This window comes from Callospermophilus lateralis, chromosome 2 (genome assembly GCF_048772815.1).
Source record: "Callospermophilus lateralis isolate mCalLat2 chromosome 2, mCalLat2.hap1, whole genome shotgun sequence".
NCBI lineage: Eukaryota > Metazoa > Chordata > Mammalia > Rodentia > Sciuridae > Callospermophilus > Callospermophilus lateralis.
In genome coordinates, this window is record NC_135306.1 from 64,423,107 (window position 1) to 64,447,593 (window position 24,487).

Genomic DNA, 24,487 nt, shown 5'->3' on the forward strand with positions numbered 1-24,487 from the left:
ATAAAGGAAAAGTTATTTCTCCTTTTACTGCCCACAGAAGACCATCAAAGTATAATAAGAGGAGGAGGCAGAAAGGAAATGAAACTCCTTATATGAAATTTCACACTTATCTAAAATATTATATAAACAAAACTGCTTCTAATCATAAAGAATTAATTTTGAACATTGAAATCATTCCAGTTAGGCACATTTATTAAGGGTGTATGAGATAGCATAAAATAATTCACTTTAGAAAACAGAACTATTTTTTTTTTTATAATTCAAACTACTTTATTTATGTCTCCTACAAAAAAAAGTTTTCATGTCAACAACTTTCTATACTCCCAAATAAAACAGAACTATTTAGTATGAAGTTTTTAAAGGAATTATTGATACCAGCCAAGAAAATGCTTAAGACTAAGTTGGAAATATAGCCATATATAGAGCACATCATTGATTCCAATAAAATAAGCTCCAAAGGAACAGTGTTATTAAATAACTGCAATTATTTCATATTTTACTGATTTTTTTAAACAAATAGTTTGGTAAGTATATGAATTTCATGACTTGGCTAGATTCTTCAGTATGTTACACATGCATTTCTATAATGAAAGATAATGTAAACATTTCATTTGATTAATAGCATTGTTTTATAGCAAATGTTTCCCGAGTTTTATGTGTGCCTCAGCTTTGTTCACCATATTTGACACAGCATGGCATTAATGAGAATTTAGTTTTTTAACGTACTGTACGTTTAAAATGGAGTATATTATTTACATTATTAGCAATGTTATTATACAGTATTTTTCCCCTTTTTAGACATGTTGATCTCTTTGAGCCTGTCATTAGACTAGTGAGGAACTGCAAAGGATTCTATTATCCACTTTTATAGAAAGAAAAAAGATTGGAGAAAAAACATTTTTGTGTAGGCGAGAGAATCTAAGAGGAAAGTTGTCATTGGAATCTTTTCTAGTGTGTAGATAATTAAGATTTTTTTAGTTTTGCTTTCCCTCTTATAAAATCCAAAGGAATCTTTTGTGGCTATTTAGGTTGTGTTGACATTTATGCTAAACTTTGCTTTTGTTTCCATCCCATCTAAATTGAGACTATTTGGATGCCTTACTTGGGAAGCATTTTTCCCCCCCAGGGATTGAACCTAGGGGCATTTATTCACTGAGTCACATCCCCAGACCTTTTTTATTTTGAAGTAGGTTCTCACTAAATTGCTTATTGCCTCTAAATTGCGAATGTTGATCTTGAACTGGTGATTCTCCTGCCTCAACTTTGTGAGCCACTGGGATATAAAGGTGTGCATCACTGTGCCCAGCAGCAAACATTCGTTATCAACCCCCAAATTAAGTAGAATGAGTATTTCTATGTATGTGGTTAAAATTAGGCTGGTAAGTATAGGGGGGGGAAAGGATAAAAGTTTTTTGTGTTCAGGGTTTGTAGGAAGAATATACATGTGACATTAGGGCTAGTTTAGAAAGGAGATACTTGTTTACTTAGTTAAACTCCTAAATTACACACTTTTATCCTCTCAGTTGAGATTTTTAGAAGGGACACCATTGCTGTTTTCAATTTGTATACAAAGGGAGTAGATTTAAATTCAAGTCTTGATTTTTGGATTGGACAATATGTATTGGGAAGCGTCATCAACAAGGATCATTTTTGACATTTGGGAATGTGTACTATTGTAGATTTCCTTCCTTCAGCATAAAATGGCTGCGTTCATACAAGTGACAATGAGTAGATCTATTGAGACAAATTTCAGAGATATTTTAAATAGTTTATACTATTGGACAAATTATATAAAAATAGCTTATTCTGTTAGAGACATTTGAAAGGTGGCTTTTTTAGAACTTCTTGGTAAAGTTTGGAAGCACTTAGCTGCAAGAAGGAAGGCAGAACTCTTAGTCACCAAAAAGATCAAAACTTATTCTTAAAAAGTATCTCTAGGATGATAGGGCCTATTTTAGATTACAGAATTTAATACTGCATTTTTGGGATGGTTCCAGGCTTAAGTGGGTCCCTGAAGCCCATGTTGTTTTTGGCTAACAAGTCCAGGGTAAGCTTATTGCTTTGGGAAATCCTTTAGGCATTCTAATGAAATGATTGTCCCCTCCCATGGCCCAGATTATAGTATAGGCTTCATGAATTTTTCCTAAACATATAATCTGTGAATAAAATTGTTCCATGGTCCACTGCTTATCAACCTGCTCTTTATACTTATACTATTATAGCTATCTTTACGTGTTGGCTTTTATTATACATCTATATTGTATTCTAGTGTAGGGATATAGAAGAGTTTTGCCCAATTTTGAGTGTTCATTTTTGGTCTTAAGTAACTTAATTATACATTTGTGTATTTGTCTTTAGCAGTTTATATGGACACATATGTAATTGGACCCTTATTTGTCTTTTTATAGATATATCCAAATCTTGAAAGCAAATGAGTCTCTTTGAATTATATATTCTTTCATCCATAAAATATTTGATAAACACAGGTTAATATAGTAGGTCATTTTCACTTATAATATGCTTTTTCGTATAATAAAAACTATAGCATTGGTGACTTTTTATAAAAATAAAGTATGGATCCACTATGCATAATACATTTTTCAGTTCATGTGATATTTGTTCAAATTTAGAATTCTTTCTTTAGTACCCAAAGTGTCATGAACTACTTTATGTCTTTAAAGTAGATCTTGTTAACATAGCTTCACTGTTTATAGATGCTGTTCATGCAGACAACTAGTACAGGTATGATTAGGCATCATTATTAGAGTGAGACAGACCTGGGCTTGAATTCTAGCTTGAATAGCTCTGTGACTCTCGAAAAATTATTTAAAGTACTTAATTATATTTTTTCCAAAGTTTCAGAAAGTTAAATTTATAGTACATTTATAACATGTACACACATATAAACATATATAATTTCAAATATACCCTATTATTTCACATTATATATTTTTGAAAGTGGTTAAATATCTTTGCTATTTTTAAATAACTGGAGTTATCTTGGTATCTTGATTATCTACTCCAGAGTAGTTAGAAATGTGTACATTCATCATAATTTTATGTTCAGGGAAATAAATGTTAATAATATACACCCCTGCTCCTCCCCCTGACAAAAGCACTACTGATTTTAGTTGCCTAAACTTTACTTCCTCCTCTACAAAATGGGAGTATCTACTTCCTGGCAAAATTAGAGCTTAATATTTGAGAAGGATCTATCACATAATAAGTGATCAATATATGGCAGCAATTCTAAATATCTGTAATAATGAAGATAATAAAATTTTGATAAAATGCTAAATGCTTGTTATCTTTGGATTCTAAGTGTTATTAGGTGCTTCAATTCATAGGTTATATTTATTCCCAGGACTGGGTTGACCAATGGGCAAAAACATTTATGACTTGTGTCATAACTTTAGTAAGAATATTTTTATATATTTATGCCAGTTCTCAGACTCTTGTTCAAGGAGGTAAGAATGTAGAATTAGGATACTTGAAGGGTTCTTTAGATTGTTTGGATTTCTTTTTCTTTTTTGGACATTGACATTTTTTAGCATGTGTTATCTAGGTTAAGATTGATTTGCCTATTTGTGAATGTGAGTGAGAGGAAAAGCTGGAATGGCACCTGATCCTGATGACAATTGCTCTTCATAATCAGAAATGAAAACAAATAAAATAATTTTTACATCATTTTAACCATTTGGTGTCAGCGTTAATGGATTATTTTAATGTTTAAGCAATTAACTCTTTAAGATAAAAACTGGTACAGTAATTTAATTTTTCTTAGTTTTTCATAATCTATTCTGAGTCATGGGAAGGATTAGGTAAGAAAACCTTTGTTTGAAAGTGAAAAAAGTTACCCAGGCAACCTGTGTATGTTTCCAGTGTGCTGCTTAATCATCTTTAACATTAATCACTGTCATCAGTTATCACAGAAAGATGACTACAGAACACTCTGCACTATTATCATTCCATCATTTTTCTGCAGATTAATTTGGTACAAAAGATTTATTGTACACAGTCAAGAGGATTATGACATCAAGCTTAAATAAAGAGGCAGAACTTTTTTAATATAGAAAATCATGAATTTTCTTTTTACATCCCTCATTTACTTAGTTTATTGATTTGACAAAGGCCTGTGTTTTAACAGTTAATAAATGTTTCACAGAGTGTTTTAAATAATGTAGGCTTGATATTTGAATACAGTTTATAGCTTCCCCAGTTTCATTTTACTGGTAGCGTGTGGTGGGAAGGGAAGCCAAGTCATTATGTTTTGTATGTACAGGTAAAATAATCATCTCAATAAAGTTTTGTCAAAATTTCAGAAGGTTAAATTTATAATGTGGTTATTTAACTGCTTAGTATATCCAAATCTATATCTATTCATATCTAAATCTGTATACACACATATATATATTTTCAAATATGTTCCATTATTTTACATTTTATGTTCTTTGAAAGTTGTTTAATATCCATCATTTTTTAAGAGTTGGAATAATCTTAAATTTTTTTGATGATTTACCCCAGAATATTCAGAAATGTATACATTGATACTAATTTTATGTCCAGGAAAGTAAATGTCAACAATATTATTTCCCCCAAAACACTGCTCATTTTAGTTGTCTAATTTTAATTAATGGAGACATTAATTTCAATCAATGATCAATATGTATGCTATTATTGTTTTCTAACATTTATTGAAGAATCCTGATGCTGACTCAGTATTCTAAAAATTATTTTATGTTGCAGGATTTTTATTTTTAGTTGTTTTGGATCTAACCTTGTGTAAAAGCATGTGTAAAATGATCTGTATTTTTAAAACAGTTATTTTCAATTGTGAAATAATATTCCTGTAATCTTATGTTGAGCCAGGTTTTTAATGCTCTTATAAATAATTTTTTCTTGAATATGGACACATTTTAGGTGTGATTTATTTTTATTATTAAGTGAGTCTGATTTTGGTTAATTTGATAAGAATTGGAACTAGCACCTTTGTCTTTTATTGCTAAGGAGAAAGGAAGGAAATCCTCTGTTGCACTTGAAAATTAAATTACAGGTCTTTATTTTCTATGCTAAGTAAAACCTGTTACATTCTTAAGTGTTAAAAAACAATACTGTTAAGTGTAGTGGAATCATGCTTTATATAGACTTTGCTTTTCAAAAGATTAAATTATTTCAGGATGAAAAACCCCAATAAAAATGAGATGGATACTACCTACTTTAAACCTAGCTTAGTTATATAGTCTTGTTTGATAAGTAATTGATTAGGTCAGACTATTAAACTATTTAATCTGGCATGTATATTATGCATGATAAAAGAAGTCCAACTGTGAATTTGATTGTATTAAATAATCTTCAGGAAGTTCCTCAAAGAATATTTGAATGCCTTAAACCTTGCAATAATGCATGTTTGTTCCAAACACATTGATTTGTCTAGGTTTGCCCATCAGGTTGAAGAACTGCTTAATCTTGTTGCATTCAGCAGCTGGGTTTTTGCAATATTCTTTTACTTCTCCTAGGGGTTAATTAGCCTTCTTTCAAAATGTGGCCTATTTAGCTGTAGATTCAAATGATTCAGCCAGAGCTGGCTGTGCAAAGCAGAACCATTAACAGGCGGGTGTGTCCAACTGCTTAATTAGCTAGAATAAAAAGGTCCTTTGTCAAACAAGCATCTGTTGCTCATGACACACCTGACAGGCACATTAGGCAAGGATGACTAGACTGAAATTGTGCTTATGTCTCCTGCAAGAATATACAATTCATTTACATATGGGCTGTATCATCTATGAACTGCAGGGGTTTATTTAGCTTATCAAAATGGATTAATGTAACTGTGTTTGTGGCTGATAAACAAATATCACTTGAAAGGAGGCTGTGAAGGAACTAAATTAATGAAATTACTCCCAAACATAAACAAAGCACCAGAAACCACTGCTGGATGAAAGAGAACACCTTGAATGTACTTATAAACTGTTCTGCTGGGAGTAAAATGAAACCCACAAATGGAGCATTCCTTAGCACTGTCCTCTTAGGATCCTTACTTTGCATAACTGTTGGAAAGCTACCCAGTACTCTTAAAGGTGTCAGTGAGTTTAATCACATTAAGAAAAATTTAAGGAGAAGATTGTACTCTTCAACACGCTTTAACATTTTATTGCTCTTTTGTTATTAGGTCTTAAGAATTAATCACTTAAAATTTGAATTGAAAATTGCTTATTGGTTGGCTTTTTTATGACCTCAGTAGGAGAGGAGGAAATATTTCCTTAACTTTGATGTCAGAAAGATGGGCTCTATGTCTCTTGTTGAAGTATAGATGAAATACTATGGACCTAGCACCTAAATGACTGCTCTTCAGACCAACAGTCTCTAGCTTTTCATTTGGAAGCCCAGTCATTGTGGTATTACCCAGTAATGTAAGTAGTGATTGACATCATGGACTTCAGAAGCAGAAGGATATAGGTGGATCCAGGTTCTTACTCTTTCTAGTTATGTAGCTTTTGTTCAGTTTTGAAATCTACTTGTGACTTAGTTTCCTCATTGCTAAGTAGGGAAAATAACACCTCCATCATGGGGATCGCCCAAGGATTAAATGAGACCATGTTTTTAAAGCAGATAGCCTTAGAAAAGCACCAGGAAAGACTTACTAAATAAGAATTATGTTTATGAACTTCAGAGCTAAACTTTGGAAGGAGTGTGATTGAGACCCTCTCAAGGATGAGGCTTGGCAGAGAAAGGCTCTTCCTCAAAGCCAAAGAGGATAATGAAATCACAGGAGAATGAAATTATGTTTGTGAATAACAAAAACAAACAAAAAAAATGCAGTCAAAACTGAGGGGATTGGTTCTTAATTGCATCCAGAAGTCAAGCACCCCTGCAGCCTTGGGTACGTAACTTAACATCTTTGAGCTTCAGCTGACTCATCTATCAAATGAGGGAAATCATGGCTTTATAAAAGCTGGGATATTAACTCTTCTTTATAAATAGATGAATTCAGTATAAATATTATCAATATTGTTTTGAACCAAAAAAGCAATTTTCTATTTGGAATTTATAGAAATAATACTCATAAGGGCCAAGTGAATGAGTATTGCCATTTAAAAAACATGATTATAAAACACATAGTATGAGCTCACCTTCTTTCAAGTTTTGACACTTTTCAAGAAAATCTGGAACTCTTTATTTTAATGCAAAATTTTCTGATTTTTAAATATTAGGGATTAAGGATTTTGATTTGTAATCACTCCATTCAAAGAAAATCTCTGTGTAGAGTCTAATATGGTCCACAGGAAGTCAATTTCCAGTCTATGCCTTTTATTTCCTGATATAATCTCTGGGGCAGTTTATTTGGAGTGGGTATGAATTGCTTTAAGGGTACATTTAATTTTTAAACAACTTTTTTACATTTTTACATGTGTTTGATTTAAAATAGTAGCTGTCAAAATATGGGTCATGTACCAAAAGAGGATATGTAGACCAGTCTGCAATACAGTGGATGAGCCCAAAAGCTAGTCATAGCAAATTTCCCAGCTGATTCTGGAAGAAACATGAGAGAATATGGGAGTAAAATAGCTATGCTGTAAGAAACTCACCTACAATTGCATGAGCAAATTATAATAACTTTGGTCAATCTGTCTTCTTTCTCTGTATACTAAACTGCCAAAGACCACCATCCATCTTGGAGTTGGCAAGAGAGACTGGCAAAAACTTCTTAGAAGATGGTATCTAATACATGGTTCAGTCCTTGAAGAAAATATTGCCTTAATCTCCCTAATTGATCCTCTGTTGTAGCACAAATGCTATCAGTAATCTACAAGTATATAACGAATCAACACTGGTTTTGGCTTTTTTTTTGACGGGGGGGTGGTTGATCCCCTGTTTCTACCAGTCTATCATGGAAGAAAGAAGAAGAAGCAGGCATAGATAGGCTTCCTAATTTGTGTATTCTCTCTGAAAGTTTTGGGAGTCGTTGGCCCTCTAGTAGTTATAATTAGGTAAGGGTTTTGTATAGTGAATACTGCCATTCTTATGGATTTTTCGACATATCCATGGTCTTAATACTAGTCCAAAGGGGTGTGTGTGTATGTGTGTTTGTGTGTATGTGTTTATGTGTGTTTACCACATTTTTAAACAGCCACAATTTGTAAGATTTCATATTAAAAATATGGATTTTTCAGCTTCTTTTGGAAAAATAGATCTATTATCTACAGATTTGCCTTCCCACAAAACAACCATATCCTGGAGGTTAAAGTGAGCTAAATCATATACATGGAGTATAGCCACAGTTTTCATCACTGTTGTTCAATTTTGTAACCTCTATTCTCCTGTACTCTATATACCTAAGGTTTCTAGATTGTAAATGGAAATTATACTCATATTAACTATACTGTGTTGTTATATGAGATTTTGTTTATGATTTAATATGTAAAGCATTTAGAAGTGTCCTTAGCACTTGTTAAACAGTGATAGCTATTATTGCTATACTTTTGGAGTGTACTAAAGTTTATTGTGTTGCCTTCAGATTTTGACTAACAAAATAAGAAAAATTCCGATCACCTACGGAGTTGCTAGTATCAAAGTCTAGAAAGAAAATAATTACAAATTCAAAGTGTGAAAGCCCAGTCACACGTCATCTTCTGTCACCACTGAATCTCTTAATTTCTCTCTGTGTTCGTTTCTTCTTTTATAAAATAAGAAAAGTAGATTTGATGTCCTCAGAGGTTTATTTATAAAGTTGAATGAGATGATAGAAGGTTTGGGGAAGAAGAATTGGAAGAGGTCATGCTACGACAAAAGATGCTGAGAGGGGTTAATTTTCTCCTTGAGAGAACTAAATACTCAGATTTTTTAAAAACAAATTTTTTTAGGGAAAATTAATGCTCACTCTACTTTTTATAGATTTAAGTTATGATACAATATTCTTAGGCTACCAATTAAATACTGTCCCTCCCACCACAGGAAAGAAAATTAGAATTTTGGTCCCTGATTAGTAGTAAGGAAATTTGTGTTTATTTTATTGAATGTGTAAGTAGTGAAAAGGGTGACGTGTCAAGGCTAGAAAGCCTAAGAAAATTAGTGAACTTATGTAAAAATGTGGATGTGTAACCGATGTGAATCTGCAATCTGTATTTGGGGTAAAAATGGGAGTTCATAATCCACTTGAATCTAATGTATGAAATATGATATTTCAAGAGCTTTGTAATGTTTTGAACAACCAATAAAAAAAAAAAGAAAATTAGTGAACTTGATCCTCTGGCTAGTTTTGTGTATATCAGTTGATTTTGGATGTAAACTTTTTTTAGATTACCAAATTGTAAGTTTTTAAGTTGGAAAGGACCTTGGAAATTACTTTTTCTACATATATAACCTAGGAAAGTGTCTAGAAAGTATAGTTTGTGACATATTTTATAACCAGTTAGGTCTTGTGTTCTGAGAGTTAAGAGAATTTTGAAATAATTTTGAATCTGTGGAAACAACCTAGATGCCCTTCAATAGATGGATGGATTAAAAATATGGCGCATATATATATAAAACAGAATATTACTCAGCAATAAAAGAGAATAAAATCATGGCATTTTTAGGTAAATGTAGAGAAGATAATGCTAAGTGAAGTTAGTCAATCCCCAAGAAAACAAATGCTGAATATTTTCTTTGATATAAGGAGGTTGATACATAGTAGGATAGAGAGAGGGAACATGGGAGGAATAGATGAATTCTAGATAGGGCAAAGGGGTTGGAGGGGAAGGGAGAGGGCATGGGTTTAGAAATGATGGTAGAATGATGGAAATCATTATACAAACTACATGATGTATGGTGTGAATATACTTTGTATACAACCAGAAATATGAAAAATTGTGCTCTATATGTGTAATAAGAATTGTAATGCATTCTGCTGTCACATATAAATAAAAAAGAGATTGAAATAATTTATAACAAAATCTAGCATGGTAGCTTTCAATGATGTTCAGTGTTTATTATCTCAGGTTAAGAGGTAGTGAGGATTTTTTTCAATGAAAATGTGGATTAGTAATTTTCTGCATTTATTTAAAAAGTGGTCAGAAAGACTATAAACATGCATGAGTTGTCATGGCAGTATATTGGGTTGGGAGGTATTTTGAGAGTTGTAAGTCTCCCAATAGGATATTAAGAACAAATTAAATGAAGCTCAGCATGCAAGGTGAACATTTTAAACTTTACTTCTATTTTCATGTATTTCAGAGACCATCATGCAGACATCAGAGACTGGGTCGGACACAGGTTCGACAGTGACTTTACAGACATCTGTGGCTAGTCAAGCAGCAGTGCCTACGCAAGTGGTACAGCAGGTACCAGTACAACAACAGGTGAGGAGCTGCTGTCCTCAGAGGGGAGGTTGTGACCTTTATTGTGTGCAGCATCCAGCATAGCTAAATCCAAAGATTATTTGGACTTTCTTGCTTCTTTGGGTGCTAAGATTGGCATAGTTCAGTCTTTAGGCATAGTCTGGGTATTGCTAGTTTCTTTGCTAGGATGTAGAGAGAGCTACAAAGACTACTCAGATTATAATCCCTCTTCTGAAAGAGCCTCTCTTATTTCCTAGAGTGTTGTTTTCTTCTGACTTAATCCCACTAAGAAGGGTTTTCTCTCTCCTCTCCCCATTGTTTATTACATCTTCTTATTTCTTTCATACTGCAAGGTCAGGAATAATACTTAATTGGTTCACAGTAGCACTTAATAAAGGAAAGCATGCATATACCTTATAGTCAGGGATTTTGCCTTTGTAGTGGTTTAGAAAGTCTTGGCATTAGATGCCTGCTAAATACTGTCTAATGAAAATAAAATTATATTAAAGGTCTGGAGTGACTCATCCCTTTTAAAAAGTTGGAAAAGAATCATTGTCAAATTTTTACTACAGGTTTTATTCATGCTCAGGGCAAATTTGGCTTGTTTTGGAAAGATACTGACAAAATAAATGCTGTTCATGCCAATTAATAGTTCTGCATTTGGATTATAAACCTGTTGGCCTATCATTTCTTCCAAAGAGTGATGAGAACATAAGAAAGATTGTATGTCATATGTCATTATCTTGATACTTGAGATTTGCCTGTAAATTCTTAGTGTGTAGGAGAATCTTTAATAAATATTATTCCTACAAGTATAAATAAGTATAGGGAGAGTGGTATCATTTCATAAATGATATGCAGAAGGATTCAAGGTTATATTCTTTTCAAGATACAGAGGTGGATTGGGTGTGGGGTCAGGAGGGCTAAGGCTAGAGAAGTCTGGGTTCAATCCCCAGCACTACCAAAAACAAGTCTTTGAGTTTTAGGGTGAAATATCTGAAATAACTAATTTTTAGAACTGTGTAGTTTTAATCTTAGTACATTCTTTTCTTATTGCTACCACATATACACATACATCCTTCCTATCCTTCCTGTTCCAAGTTTCTTAGGTTAGACTATATGTAGTTTTGTTTTACAGAAAAATTTTTATGTTTCACTCTATTCGTTCGTATCTTATATTTCTTACCTTTTTTAAAAATTTTTAATCATTAAAAATGAGTCTCTATAAAATAAAGTTTTAAAAGCCTCTGGATTATTAATGTTGTTACCAGTTTGAAAAAGTAAACATTATTCAGAAAAGGATGTTTATATTATGTTAACCAAAGAACAGGTTAAGAGAACTGAGGTCTTATTCTCCATATCTAACTTAAACGAGAAAATGTTGAACAATGAAACTCACTCTGGTTTTGTTGTTATCTCATTTGTGGAAGAGCACTGTTGGAGAATGCCTGTCTCTAACAAGAATATGACAGAGAAAGTTTTCTTATATCCAGAAAGTACCCTCCTGAGATATTAAAATACCTGTGGTATATATCTGACTCTCTGCCCTGAACCTTGTCTTTTCTTTTCCTCCATTCTTCTTCCTCTTTTTCTTCTTTTCTAATTTAATGTATATATCATCTAGTGTTTACTATAGGTCTTACATAATATATATAGTAGTATAAAAGAGTCAAATAATTGAGCATATTTACTATCTTTTTTTTAGAAAAAAACAGAATTTTTTCCTTTTCCCATAAACCACTCCTTTTTATTTACCTCTTTAGCCTAGTATATTGATATTTATTTCCATGTATTTAAACGTAACAATACTTATTTTACTATTTCCTGATTTAAAAAAAAAAATATTGATTGTTGTACTGTGAATTGAACCCAAGGCCTAACACATGCTAGGCAAGAGCTCTCACTGAGCTATGTCCCTGGCTGCTTCTTGAATTTTTAGTTTTAAGAATTTTCTTAGCATGCTCTTTTCTTTATCTAAAATAATTTTTTTTAGTTGTAGATGGACCCAATACATTTATTTTATTTATTTTTTATGTGGTGCTGAGGATTGAACCCAGTGCCTCACACATGCTTAGCAAGCGCTCTACCACTGAGCCACAATCCCAAACCCTCATGCACTTCTTTTTTGACACACACACACACACACACTCTTCCATTCCCTAATATACAAAAACAAGAATTTCTTTTTGTTTTCTTTTAAATATATTTTCAGTTGTGGATGGGCACAGTTCCTTTATTTTATTCATGTATTTTTATGTTGTGCTGAACCCAGTGCCTCACACACATGTGCTAGGCAAGCACCCTACCACTGAGCTACAACCCCAGCCCCCAAAACAAGAATTTCATGTGTCTCAACTTAATAGTTACATTTTAATTTTGGTAGATCAGTAGTTTTTACTTTTAATACTGTGATATTTAAATACAGTTTAAATCTAGCATAAAGTTAGCAGTGATGGCCTTTTCTTCTTGCCCAACTCATTTACTTTCCCTGGATTTAATGATTACATTTCTTCTATTTGCAAGATTGCTATGCAAAAACGAAACACCATTCTGATTTCTGATCTTTGTATGGGGCTCAGGTGATTTTCTTTCCAAGTTTACACAATATTTAAATACGAATTTTTTGAAATTTCATGATGTCATGCCCTGAAGTAGGAGTGTATAATAAAATACTTTTATTTTCAAGTATTTAAAAAATATTACCCTTATATTCCTACTTATAACATCATGTTTTATTTCCTGTTTTTTTTCTCTCCAAATATATTGATTTTTAAAAAGTTTTTGAACTGTTCTTATGTTGTCTGTTTCTTTCAAGGTATCTTGTTCTCTTTTATTTTGTCTCTGTTTTTCATGTTTAAAGCTTTTCTTAGATGTTTGATAACCTTTAGTGCTTATCCATATTTTAAAATGTTTCTGTAATAAACTGATTTGAATGCATGAATGGGTTTGGTTGACTTCAAAATGGGACCATATGACTGGGCTTTCTAGTTAGGAGATCTCTGATATTCATGTCTTTGTTTTTCTTCTTTGGCTGGCCATATTTTTAAAGAAGACTTGTTCAACTTCCTGCTGGGTGGGTGAAAACTTGGCATCTGGGATCTGAGTGAGGAAAGAGAGTTTGTTATTTATTGCACTGATTAATTTACTTCTTCTGTTTTCATATGGTGTCACAGGTGTTTGGTCTTTCTCAGTGCAGAGATAAATCAAAGTAGACCCCCAAACATTTCCCCAAATTTTGGGAAGGCCAGTCACCTTATTATATAAGATTGGTGGGGATGATTTGATTGTTTCTTAAATAGAATTACTTTTTATATTAAATATGTGAAAAATAAAAAACAAAAGTAGATTGCTGACAGAAGTAGAAACTCAGTGTTACCCGGACCATTCTTTGAAACACACTGTACTAGGCCATATGGCTCCCTGCCAGTGGGCATATTTTTTTAGTTCCTCAAGTTAGCTCTTTCCTCTGGGATATCTGAGGCAGGTGATACCTTACATTACCTTACATCAAGTGAAGAAGGTGAGAATTCTCATTTTCTTTTTGTCAACATAGTGTTTTATTTTACATAGTCAGTCAGTGTTACATTTGCCTGGAGATGCTTGTTATGTCCTCCTTGTAGGGTGATTGGAAGGATTTTTTTTCTCCTTTGTAATTTTTTTTTCTTTCCAACAAGAATGTGTCATGTTTGAAGTTCCCTGATGCATTCTAACAGTGTCCCTGTGGATATAAGTCTATAACTGACTATAATGGTGCTATAGTAATTTTTTATTGCTTTTAACATGTCTATAATGTTTGAATTGTTAATGTGTTCATGTTATCTGGAATTTGAAAATTGTATTAGAAATGCCTTTTAAAGCTTCTAGCTTTTTGTTAGTGACTCATGATAGATACTGAAATCATGGTGTTAATGTCAAGAGTAGTTAATTCTGTTGATCCAACTTTTCAGTAGCCTTGCTTTGACCATTAAAGAGAAAGCCTACAGCTAATGTGTGTGGTTGGTGGTGTGTGTGTATGTGTGTGTGTGTGTGTGTGTGTGTGCACGCATGAACACACACGCACATGCGTGTGTGTGACTCACACACACATAATTATATATATTTTGGAATTTTGGGAAAACAGGCAATTTCAAAATCCTAATATTATACACTTCTGTTTCTTCAAAGCTCTAAAGACTCTAATTTCACTGTCAATCAAATAAGGTTTGATTCTCAAATTATTTCTATGAAATTTCATTTATGTGACCTCACATGTGAATTTGTTATTTTTATTTGTAAAATATTGTTCAGGAATAGAGAATTCTGAGGAAAGAATGATATGGTCTTTTTATATAAAATTACAGCAATTTCTTATGTAAATTTTCATTGTTTTAGGAAATATTATAATCTTAGCTCCTAAATATAGGCATTGTTGCCCAATCCAATAAAATCCATAAAAACGTTCAAGTTCAATATCTTGATTAGAAACCAAAATGTATTCCTATTATCTTTTTAAAAATACTTTTTTGGACTAAGGTATTTCTGTAGGATATGACTAAAAATGGACTGCTACCCCTCCCTTTCCATCTGTCTTGATTGACTTGTTTAAGAGTTTCATGTGGATTATTCTTTAGGGTTATTTTATGCCTAAATCTGGGAGATCCTGCTTGCTCTATAACTAAATTAAAAATCCAGGAGAAGGGAAAAGGAAATGTCTTCTTACTATTCCATATCCAGCCAAATTAGGTTCTTTTCAAGGTAGAACCTTGACAGAAGTTAGAATTTCATTTCTTGTTTTAATCTTGGGCTCCAGCATACTCCAGGAATACTGTGGATACTGAGGACATTTCCTAAACCATCTTGAACTATATAGCTCCTGAATTTTTTTCTCCCTTTGTTTCCCAGCTTTAACTGTCTTTGCAGCTATAGTTCACTCTACTCTCACTGTATTACATTTTCCTTGGAGGAGGGCACAAATCTTTTTCTCCCAAATGAGAAAGTGTGTTGTCTCTGTAACTTTTAAACATAACATCCCAGGTACAATGGCGTCTGGGGATTAAGGGACCTGTATTGAGTTCAAAGAATTTTTTTTTCAAAGATACTTACAACTTTACTGAAGTCCTTTTATTATGAGACACTCTAATTTACCTTTTTAAGGCAGGGATTCAGAGAGATTGTATCTTATGAGTCTTTATTATATAACTGGGACATTCAAACATTATATGTGATTATATTATATTATATGTGATTATATTCAGGAAAGACCCTTTTTATTTAAATAAGCTATGTTGACTGGGAATCTTTGTTCATAATTTGAGTTATCAGAATGAACAGACAGCAATGCAGCTATATTGTTTCTTTTGAGTTACTATCAGCCAAATATTTAGCATTGCCATATAAGTTATGGTATATCCTGAGGAGTCAGTGTATTATCCCTGTAGTCAAAAGATAATAACATTTTCCTTGAGGAACAGATTCAACCAGAGTTGTCAGATTATAGAAGAGAAAGTGTTAGTGAAACGCCAAAAGAATTATTTATTATGATTATCTGTAAAATTATCTCCTAACCTTCAAGAAATATATTCTAGAAATTCAGGTTTAAAATGAATCTTTCTGTCCTCCCATGCTCCCTTTCTCTATCCCACTATGAATCAATCTCCTTATATCAAAGAAAACATTCAGCATTTGGTTTTTGGGGATTGGCTAACTTAGCATTATCTTCTCTAACTCCATCCATTTACCTGCAAATGCCATGATTTTATTCTCTTTTATTGCTGAGTAATATTCCGTTGTATATATATGCAACATTTTTTTTATCCATCTACTGAAGGGCATCTAGGTTGGCTACACAGTTTAGCTATTGTGAACTGTCCTGCTATAAATATTGATAGTGATGTGGCTATGTCCCTGTAGTAAGCTATTTTTAAGTCCTTTGGTGTATAGACTGAGGAGAGGGATAGCTGGGTCAAATGGTGATTCTATTACCAATTTTCCAAGGAATCTCCATAGGAAGGGAAGGGGACTGGGGATAGAAATGATGGTGGAATGTAATGATCATTATTAACCAAAGTACATGTACAAAGACACAAATTGGTATGAATATACTTTGTATACAATCAGAGATGTGAAAAATGGTTCTCTATATGTATAATAAGAATTATAATGCATTCTGCTGTCATATATACATAAAAAATTTGAATCCTTTTCAGATCCTCACATTCCTTAGACCACAGTTTCAATCCCAAGTGAATTTCATCCTCTTTTGTTTGGCAAATTTCTAGTAGTATTTAATAAAAAATAAACCATGATAATTAGCAATATATCAATGAGAAATTTATTTGGTCAAAGCAATCAACAATGATTTAAATAAAAAAATATTATTGCTATGATTAATTTTCCATAACAGAGTTTTCTTTTAGATCAGTTTTGATCAGTGGTGTATTAAACGGGCCCCCCTTCTAGCTTGGGGAGCTAAGCCTGAGATTCTGCACCCCATCATTCTTGTCTTTGTCTTTCCTTTTTGCTGAGGGTCAAGGGGTTTGCTTTCTTCCAGTCCTAGCTTTGGTGGGCATGAATAGAATTCTCTTCATTTGAGACCATTGTTCCAGATAATCAACTGAAGCAAAGATATTTTTCTCTTCTTCATCTTCTTCTTCTTCTTCTTCTTCTTCTTCTTCTTCTTTTTTTTTTTTTTTACTTTGAGATTGGATTTTCATTGGCTTCGTTCCCTGAGAGGTCAATATTCTCATAATTAAGATTGTAGCAGAAATTCTAAAGGTGGAGTTATATTTGAAATGAATTTCAGTTGAATGTCATTTTTAAAAATTACAGTGATTTTTAGCCATTCAAGAGAATATTTATTTTTGAACCAAAACTGATGATTTTTAGTATCCCATAAAACATTAAGATATTTCAAAGGATGGTACCAGTTTAACATTGAAGTAAATCTTGCTAGTCCAATCCAATATGAAGGCCCTTTAGTTGACCATTTCTACTGAATATTTGTAAAAATAAGGGCTCAATTATTTAAACAGTTGAGTAATCATAATCTTTGATTTTCTGTTAAGAAAATATACATTTTTATGTGTAGTTAGTTTATTGTGATTAGTTCTTAGTACCATATTTTAAGAAGAATGAGCCAGGCACTACATTAAATGATAAGTTTTCAAAGGTAATTTGACATGGTTCCTTGTCATAGGAAATTAGCTTTTTCTTATGGTTGTGGAATTGTATATAAAGTGCCTCAGGAATAAGATGGAGACTGTCCTTGAGAATGAGGTCTTCATCAAAGTTATGACCCTTAAATTGTGTGCTGAACGAAAAGTTGTAGTTTGCAAGAAAACAAACTGGAGCAGTCCATATCTGGCAGAGAAAAACATGGAATAGTTCAAAGGAAATAAGGCAAACTATGCTGGATGGAGGGAGAAGACCAAGGAATTGAGGGGTGTTGAATAATGTTGCACAAGAATCTCTTCTGGAAGGTGGAATCAGATAACCTGTTTCTGGTATCTTCACATGTGTCCCCTCATTAGAATTGTAATTCTCTTCCCTGTCCAGTTGACTGATTTCTTTAGGTATTTCCTTATTGTCATCTGTACTGCTCTGCTATATTTCACTTTTGTTTGGCCAGTTATTAATCCTATGAAATTTGGATGCTACCCATGTAACTGTTGATATTGCATACTTTAGGCAAGCTAAACCCAATATTCTTTAGAATCTTTGTAACTTGATACTGTTGAACGTCTCCCCCCACCCCTGCCAGCCCCCATGCTCTTTCTAGCTTTTGAACTTCTCCTGTATTTGAGGGCACTTCATTGAGGAGAATAGATTTGGTGGAGTTTAAGAGAGTAGGCTTTATGGTTTGGTTGAGAGGTATGAATTCAAATCGTTACTCTAACCCTTTCTAGTTATAACTCTGGACAAATACTAACCATTTTAAGACATACTTTCCATAACTATTCAATAGTGATAATAATATCTGTCTCTTATTAACTTAAATAGTAAATATTATACTTTATAAAATAATTTAGGATAGTACCTGGATATGATACATATTAATAAATATATATTTACTATTACAATCATCTCTCAGTATCTGTAGAGGACCCTCTAAGGATAAAATCTATGGATGTTCAAGTCCTTGAGGCCGCTCAGATGAGAAAAGATATGGTCTTGAGATAATGAACCCACTTCCATGACAAAGTCATTAATCCATTCATGCAGTCAGAGCCCTCATGATCTAATCACCTCTTGAAGGTCTCAACACTGTGGCATTGGGAATTAAGTTTCCAACACATAAACTTTAGGGGACACATTCAAATCAAGCAATCAGGAATACCTCCAATATTTTATTCAGCTCAGGAAATATAATAATTTTGAATCAAATGTGGTTTTCTAGTAGGATATAAGACTTTAGGTGAAAATAAAATATTAATAGCCAGCCTAATGAGTTTCTAGTTAGAAGAGGCTTGAACTATGCCAAAGAACCTCATAGAGTTTAATTTCTTCTCCAACAAATCAATTAAATTGTAAGATTTTGTATAGACTTATTTTAGTTGCCTTTATAGTTTATTCTTAGAGTGATATAATTGGTTTCCTGATAATATCTAATTTGCCTATTAATATATCAGTTTCAACATTGTTACTCTTTTCATTTTTTTCTTGAAAAGTTCAATATATCCTAAACATCTTTTTAACATGAGTAAATAGTAGAAACCTTCTGGATAACTGACACTCTGTTTAAATATAATTTGAATAATTTAGAACATGTTTAAACAGAACACTTAAAACTTGTTGTAGTCAGGTTTGTCTTGCTATAACAAAATACCTGAGACTGAGTACTGTATAAAGAGGTTGATTTAGGTCAAAGTTCTGCAAGTCGAAGTGCTAAGCATGGATGGCGGTTCAGCTTCTGATGAGGGCCTCAGGGCAGATGGCATGGAGTGTGTGTAAGAGTGGTGAGCAGATGCATGCAGAAGAGCTCATGTGAGAGGCAGCAAGAGGATGGTCAGTTGTGTTTTTTAACAATCCATTCTCATAGCTACCAATTCAGTTACCAATCCAACTTTGCATACTCCTGAAAAAAAAAGCATTATTTCCTCAAAGCCCCAACACCTCTCAACACTATTATTATGGGAACCAAGCCTCATCATGTATCTATCCTCTTACCACAGTATCTATCCTCTTGCCAAAGCAAATAATAGAAATTCCTTTTTTTTTTTTAAGAGAGAGAGAGAGACAGAGAGAGAGAGAATTTTTTTTTAATATTTATTTTTTAGTTTTCGGCGGACACACCATCTTTGTTTGTATGTGGTGCTGAGGATCTAACCCAGGCCGCACGCATGCCAGGCGAGTGTGCCACCGCTTGAGCCACATCCCCAGCCCAAAATTCTTTATCTATATTGAAATGTACTCTCTGTCTAATAGAGCTCAACATAGAGCTGGGTTTGTTTACTACGTGTGTCTCAAAGAGAAACTTAAGGTCCAAATAAAAATAGTTATTTATAGTGTGTGGCTATCCAAGGAAGATTTCCAAGAGGGAGTGACTTTAAGCTAAATTTGAGGTATAGAGGTAAAGAATGGGGGAATAAAAGCAGGTGTTTTTTGAGGGAAGTGAGTGTTGGAAAACTTGGTGCAAAAGACAACTTTGTGGGTTTTTGGAGCTGAAACAGGACATGGATGGAGGAAAGAGTGATGGTGAGAGATATGGTGGGAAGTTATATTAGGAATCTTGTATCTTGAACTTATGAATCATATTTCAGTCTGCATTATGAAATCTAAGTTTTCTTCAATAGCTATCATTTTGAACTTTACCCTGTCTACTTTTGTAAGAAGTCCAGATGAAACAAAGAATTACAGTTACAGTGGCTGCCATCTACTGTGCACCTATTTTGTGCCATTCTGTACTTAATGTTTGGTTTATTGTTTCTAAAGCCTAAAACAACCCTCAAGGTAGGTGGTATTATCTCAGTTTTATCAGTAAGGCAACTGGGGCTCAAGGAATTGAAATAACTTTATTTGGATAATAGTATTTGGCCTTGACTGCTTGACTGCTTTATCTTTATATATATATAAATCAGAAAGTTTGCCTTATTCTAAGTGACAAGAGTTTTCTCAAAAAAAAAAAAAAAACGATTTCAAATTTAAGTTACTTTTATATCACGTCGGTGAATCATTTCTATAAAAAGGAAAGATGAAAGTGTAAACTCAATTTTGAGGTTTGTGCTCAATTTTCTCTATATTCCCCGTCAACTTTTCTATCTTGATATTACCATTAAGAAAATAAACAAGGCTGGGGCTGTGGCTCAGTGGTAGAGTGCTTGCCTAACATGTGTGAGGCCCTGGGTTCAATCCTCAGCACCACACAAAAATAAATAAATAAAGGTATTGTGTCCAACTACAACTAAAAAAATAAATATTTTAAGAAAGAAAAGAATAGCATATATAGAAAATGATCATTACAGAATTTAAGGATCATCTTAAAAACAGAAGTGTGTAAAGAACTGGTAGTACAACTAAGTATGACTTTAAAGATCTTATTGCTAGAAAATGAAAGCTAGATTATTCTCAAGGAAAATAGACAAAAGTATTGAAAATTGGAAATCAGACCCCAAACTCAAAAATAATAATTAAGCTGGATATGGTGGTGCACATCTGTAATCCCAGAGACTCAGGAGGCTGAGGCAGGAGGATCACAAGTTCAAGGCCAGCTTAATCAACTTAGTGAGGCCCTAAGCAACTGAGTGAGAACCTGTCTCAAAAAATAAAAAATAATAACAGGGCTGGGAATGGAGCTCAGTGTTAAAGTTCCTCTGAGTTTAATTCCTAGTAGTAAAAATAATAAAAAATAATTAGCTAATTTGTTACTTCAGTTTTTATTTTAATTAGTAATAATATACATCCTGGTCATACAAAGTCCAGGCAATAATTTCTACCCCAGGAAAAACCATGTTCATCAGATCAGTTTATTAAACCATAAAACAGTTTAATTTACCTATATTCCTTTTTTCAGCAACATATTAATTATTGAGTGGTAGACAACTAGTTAAGAATGCAAATTTTTCAATTAAATACAAAGATATAACTTTTCACTGTTTTATAGCCTTAATTTTTAAACATTGCCTTAAAGATTATTATTTATGTCTGAAAGACATGATTTTAAATGGTAATTTAAAAAGTGTACCTCAAAAACAGAAGTATGTAAAGAACTGGTAGTACAACTAAGTATGACTTTAAAGATCTTATTGCTAGAAAATGAAAGCTAAATTATTGTCAAGGAAAATAGACAAATTAATTATAAAATAATCATAATAATGACATTTCTGGTTCTAAAGTTGTTCAAGCTCCTTTTCGTAAATCTACATAGCTAACTAAAGCCATGATTTTTAATGACTTTTTTGTCTATCTCCCTTTATTATTTTTACTTTTGGCTTATTAAGTATTGATAGTTTTGGATATTATTATATCTGTGTTTTCATGTTTTTAACAATTTCACCTTTTTTTAAAAAAATTTAGAATTAAAGAAGAGAGATTAAATAAGAAAATATTACACCTAAGGAAGTACTTTGGACATAAAAAGGGAAGGTGATTCTTAAATAAAAATGCTTTTTAATATACTCAGGTTCAAAGAGGCACTGTCCCATTTGTGATTCTCAGGTTAACTTTGTTATCTCTTGATTAAGAGAAAAAAATGATAAGTCAGACTAGTATTAATTTTTTCAAAAATCGATCTATAATATCTGTAGATTGAAATCATAAAATGATTTCTAGATAATGTTTTTAATGTTTGAGCTTACATTATGTTTCTGCCTTTGTTTTGGTTTATAATACTTTAATACTCTTTATAATACTTTATAATACTCTTAAAAGAAAGAGATTTTTATTTTGCTGCTTCCTATGAAGCAATAGTATTGATCCAAAAGACTAGAGATATGGGCCAAAGGGACAGTGACCCCAATTTGATCTCAAATGTAAGTCAGAATGCTATGTCTGCTACTGATCATCTGTTTCATTGAGCAAATCACTTAAATCTCCCTGAGCTTCATTTTCTGTAATTTAACTAAGGAGTTCATTTGCTAAACATTAGTTGAGTATCTGTTATATGTCATGAACTGTGTGCCTTACAGCTAAACAGAAGATGACATAAAGAGTGGCAATGTTGGCCATGTTTGATGTATTCTGTATGTGGGAGCAAAGAGGAGAAACGGATAATAATACTAGAAGGGGAGTCAGTTGATAGGAGGGGACAACTGTGGGAAATTTTATACTGGGGTTGTATCTTGAAGAAGTGCCTCCCAGTCTTAGTGTTCTTTTTTTCTGAAATAGAAATAATTTACCCTGGACTGTAATAAGGAGCAAAATAGAAAATCTGTGTAGTGCTTTGTAAGCTGCAGAGCATTTTACAGATATGAGTACAAATAATTGATTTTTATTTGAGGTACTCTGTAAGGAATGGAAGATAAGAAAATAGTTTTGCAGAGTGGTGTTTCTCAAAGTGTTTGGATATATTCTCATGTATCCTAAATGTGAGTGTATTGTTGTTGTATGTGTATGTATGTGTGTTTAGATATTTCTATTTTTTCCTTTTTAAAAATTTTTTTATTATTTTTTTACTTATATATGACAGCAGAATGTATTACAATTCATGTTATATATATAGAACACAATTTTTCATTTCTCTTGTATACAAAGTATATTCACACCAATTCATGTCTTCATTCATGTACTTTGGATAATGATGACCATCATATTCCACCATAATTTCTAACCCCATGCCCCCTCCTATCCCCTTTCACCCCTCTGCCCTAACTAGAGTTCATCTATTCCTCCCATGCTCCCCCTCCCTACCCCACTACAAATCAGCCTCATTATATTAGAGAAAACATTTGGCATTTTGTTTTTTTGGGATTGGCTAACTTTACTTAGCATTATGTTTAGATAGTCTTTATAATGCAATTATGAATAGACTCCATGTTATCTGAATCACTGCATTGTAACTGAGACTGCCACTCAATTTTGATGCATTTTCATGTGTTTATGGTCTCTTTGGTGCTAGTTTGAAATGTTTGAATTGTTTTGGGATAATGAGGAAGAATAGAACCAGCCTTAATATGAAAATGATCAAGGCTAAATGATATCACAGGTAGCTTTAATACAAGAGAAGCTTCATTGTACTTGTTAGCTCCATCACTGTCATTGCTTATATTTCAGTTTACATTTGTGCATGTTTTAGTATTATTTTGGAGAACAGTAGAGGTCAGTAGTCACAGTCCCAGGAAAGTGTGTCAGATCTCCCAATCTAGATAGTTTCTTAGTTGTTCACTCTGACCCCATATACCTTTCTTTCTCAGACTCTTTCATTATTATAATTTCAGTTGATTTATGTAAGTACTGTCTTTCTCCAAAACTGTATTATAAATTGATGACTATAGGATCATCTCTCCTTCTGCTTTCATTATAGTCTCACTTAGTCCAATTCATTCTGTCTTTCCCATTTCCACCCCCTCCCCCTTCTCTTCATTCCCTTTATCTAGTCCAGTGAACTTCTAATCTTCCCCTTCCTTGCTGTGGATTACTATCCACATATCAGAGAGAACATTCTGCCTTTAGTTTTTGGTACTGGTTGATTTCACTTAGCATGATAATTGTCATCCACTTACTGGCAAACTTCTTAATTTCATTCTTCTGAAGAAAAAGCAGTCGTAAAATTTATTTGGAAAAATAAGGGACCCAGTATAGCCAAAGCAGTCCTCAGCAAGAAAAGTAAAGCAAGAGGCAACACAATATCTTTATAGTATTGTGGCTGAGTAATTTTGATATATACCACATTTCTTTATCCATTCATCTGTTGAAGGGCACCTATGTTGGTTCCATAGCTTTATTATTGTGAATTGAAGTGTGTTAAACATTGATGTGACTGCATCACTGTAATATGTTGCTTTTAATCTATTGGGTATATGCCAAGGAGTGGGATAACTAGGTCAACTTGGTGGTTCCATTCCAAGTTTTCTAAGGCATCTCTATACTGCTTTCCTGAATGGTTACACCAGTTTGAAGTCCCACCAACAATGTATAAGTGAACCTTCTTCCCCACATCCTCGCTAACATTTATTGTTGCTTATATTCTGGATAATTGCCCTTCTGAATAGTGTAGTTTGGATTTGCTTTTCTCTAATTGCTAGTGATATTGAACATTT

At 32.9% G+C, this 24,487-nt stretch overlaps 1 protein-coding gene across 1 annotated transcript in view; it reads left to right on the top strand.

The window, feature by feature from the left end:
* Rfx3 (regulatory factor X3) overlaps positions 1–24,487 on the top strand; it is a 310,795-nt gene that overhangs the window by 121,955 nt on the left and 164,353 nt on the right. The window contains exon 2 of the mRNA XM_076843440.2: positions 10,213–10,337. Coding sequence (XP_076699555.1) covers positions 10,221–10,337 — 117 coding nt within the window. The 5' untranslated portion in view covers positions 10,213–10,220. The remainder of the gene's footprint in view (positions 1–10,212; positions 10,338–24,487) is intronic.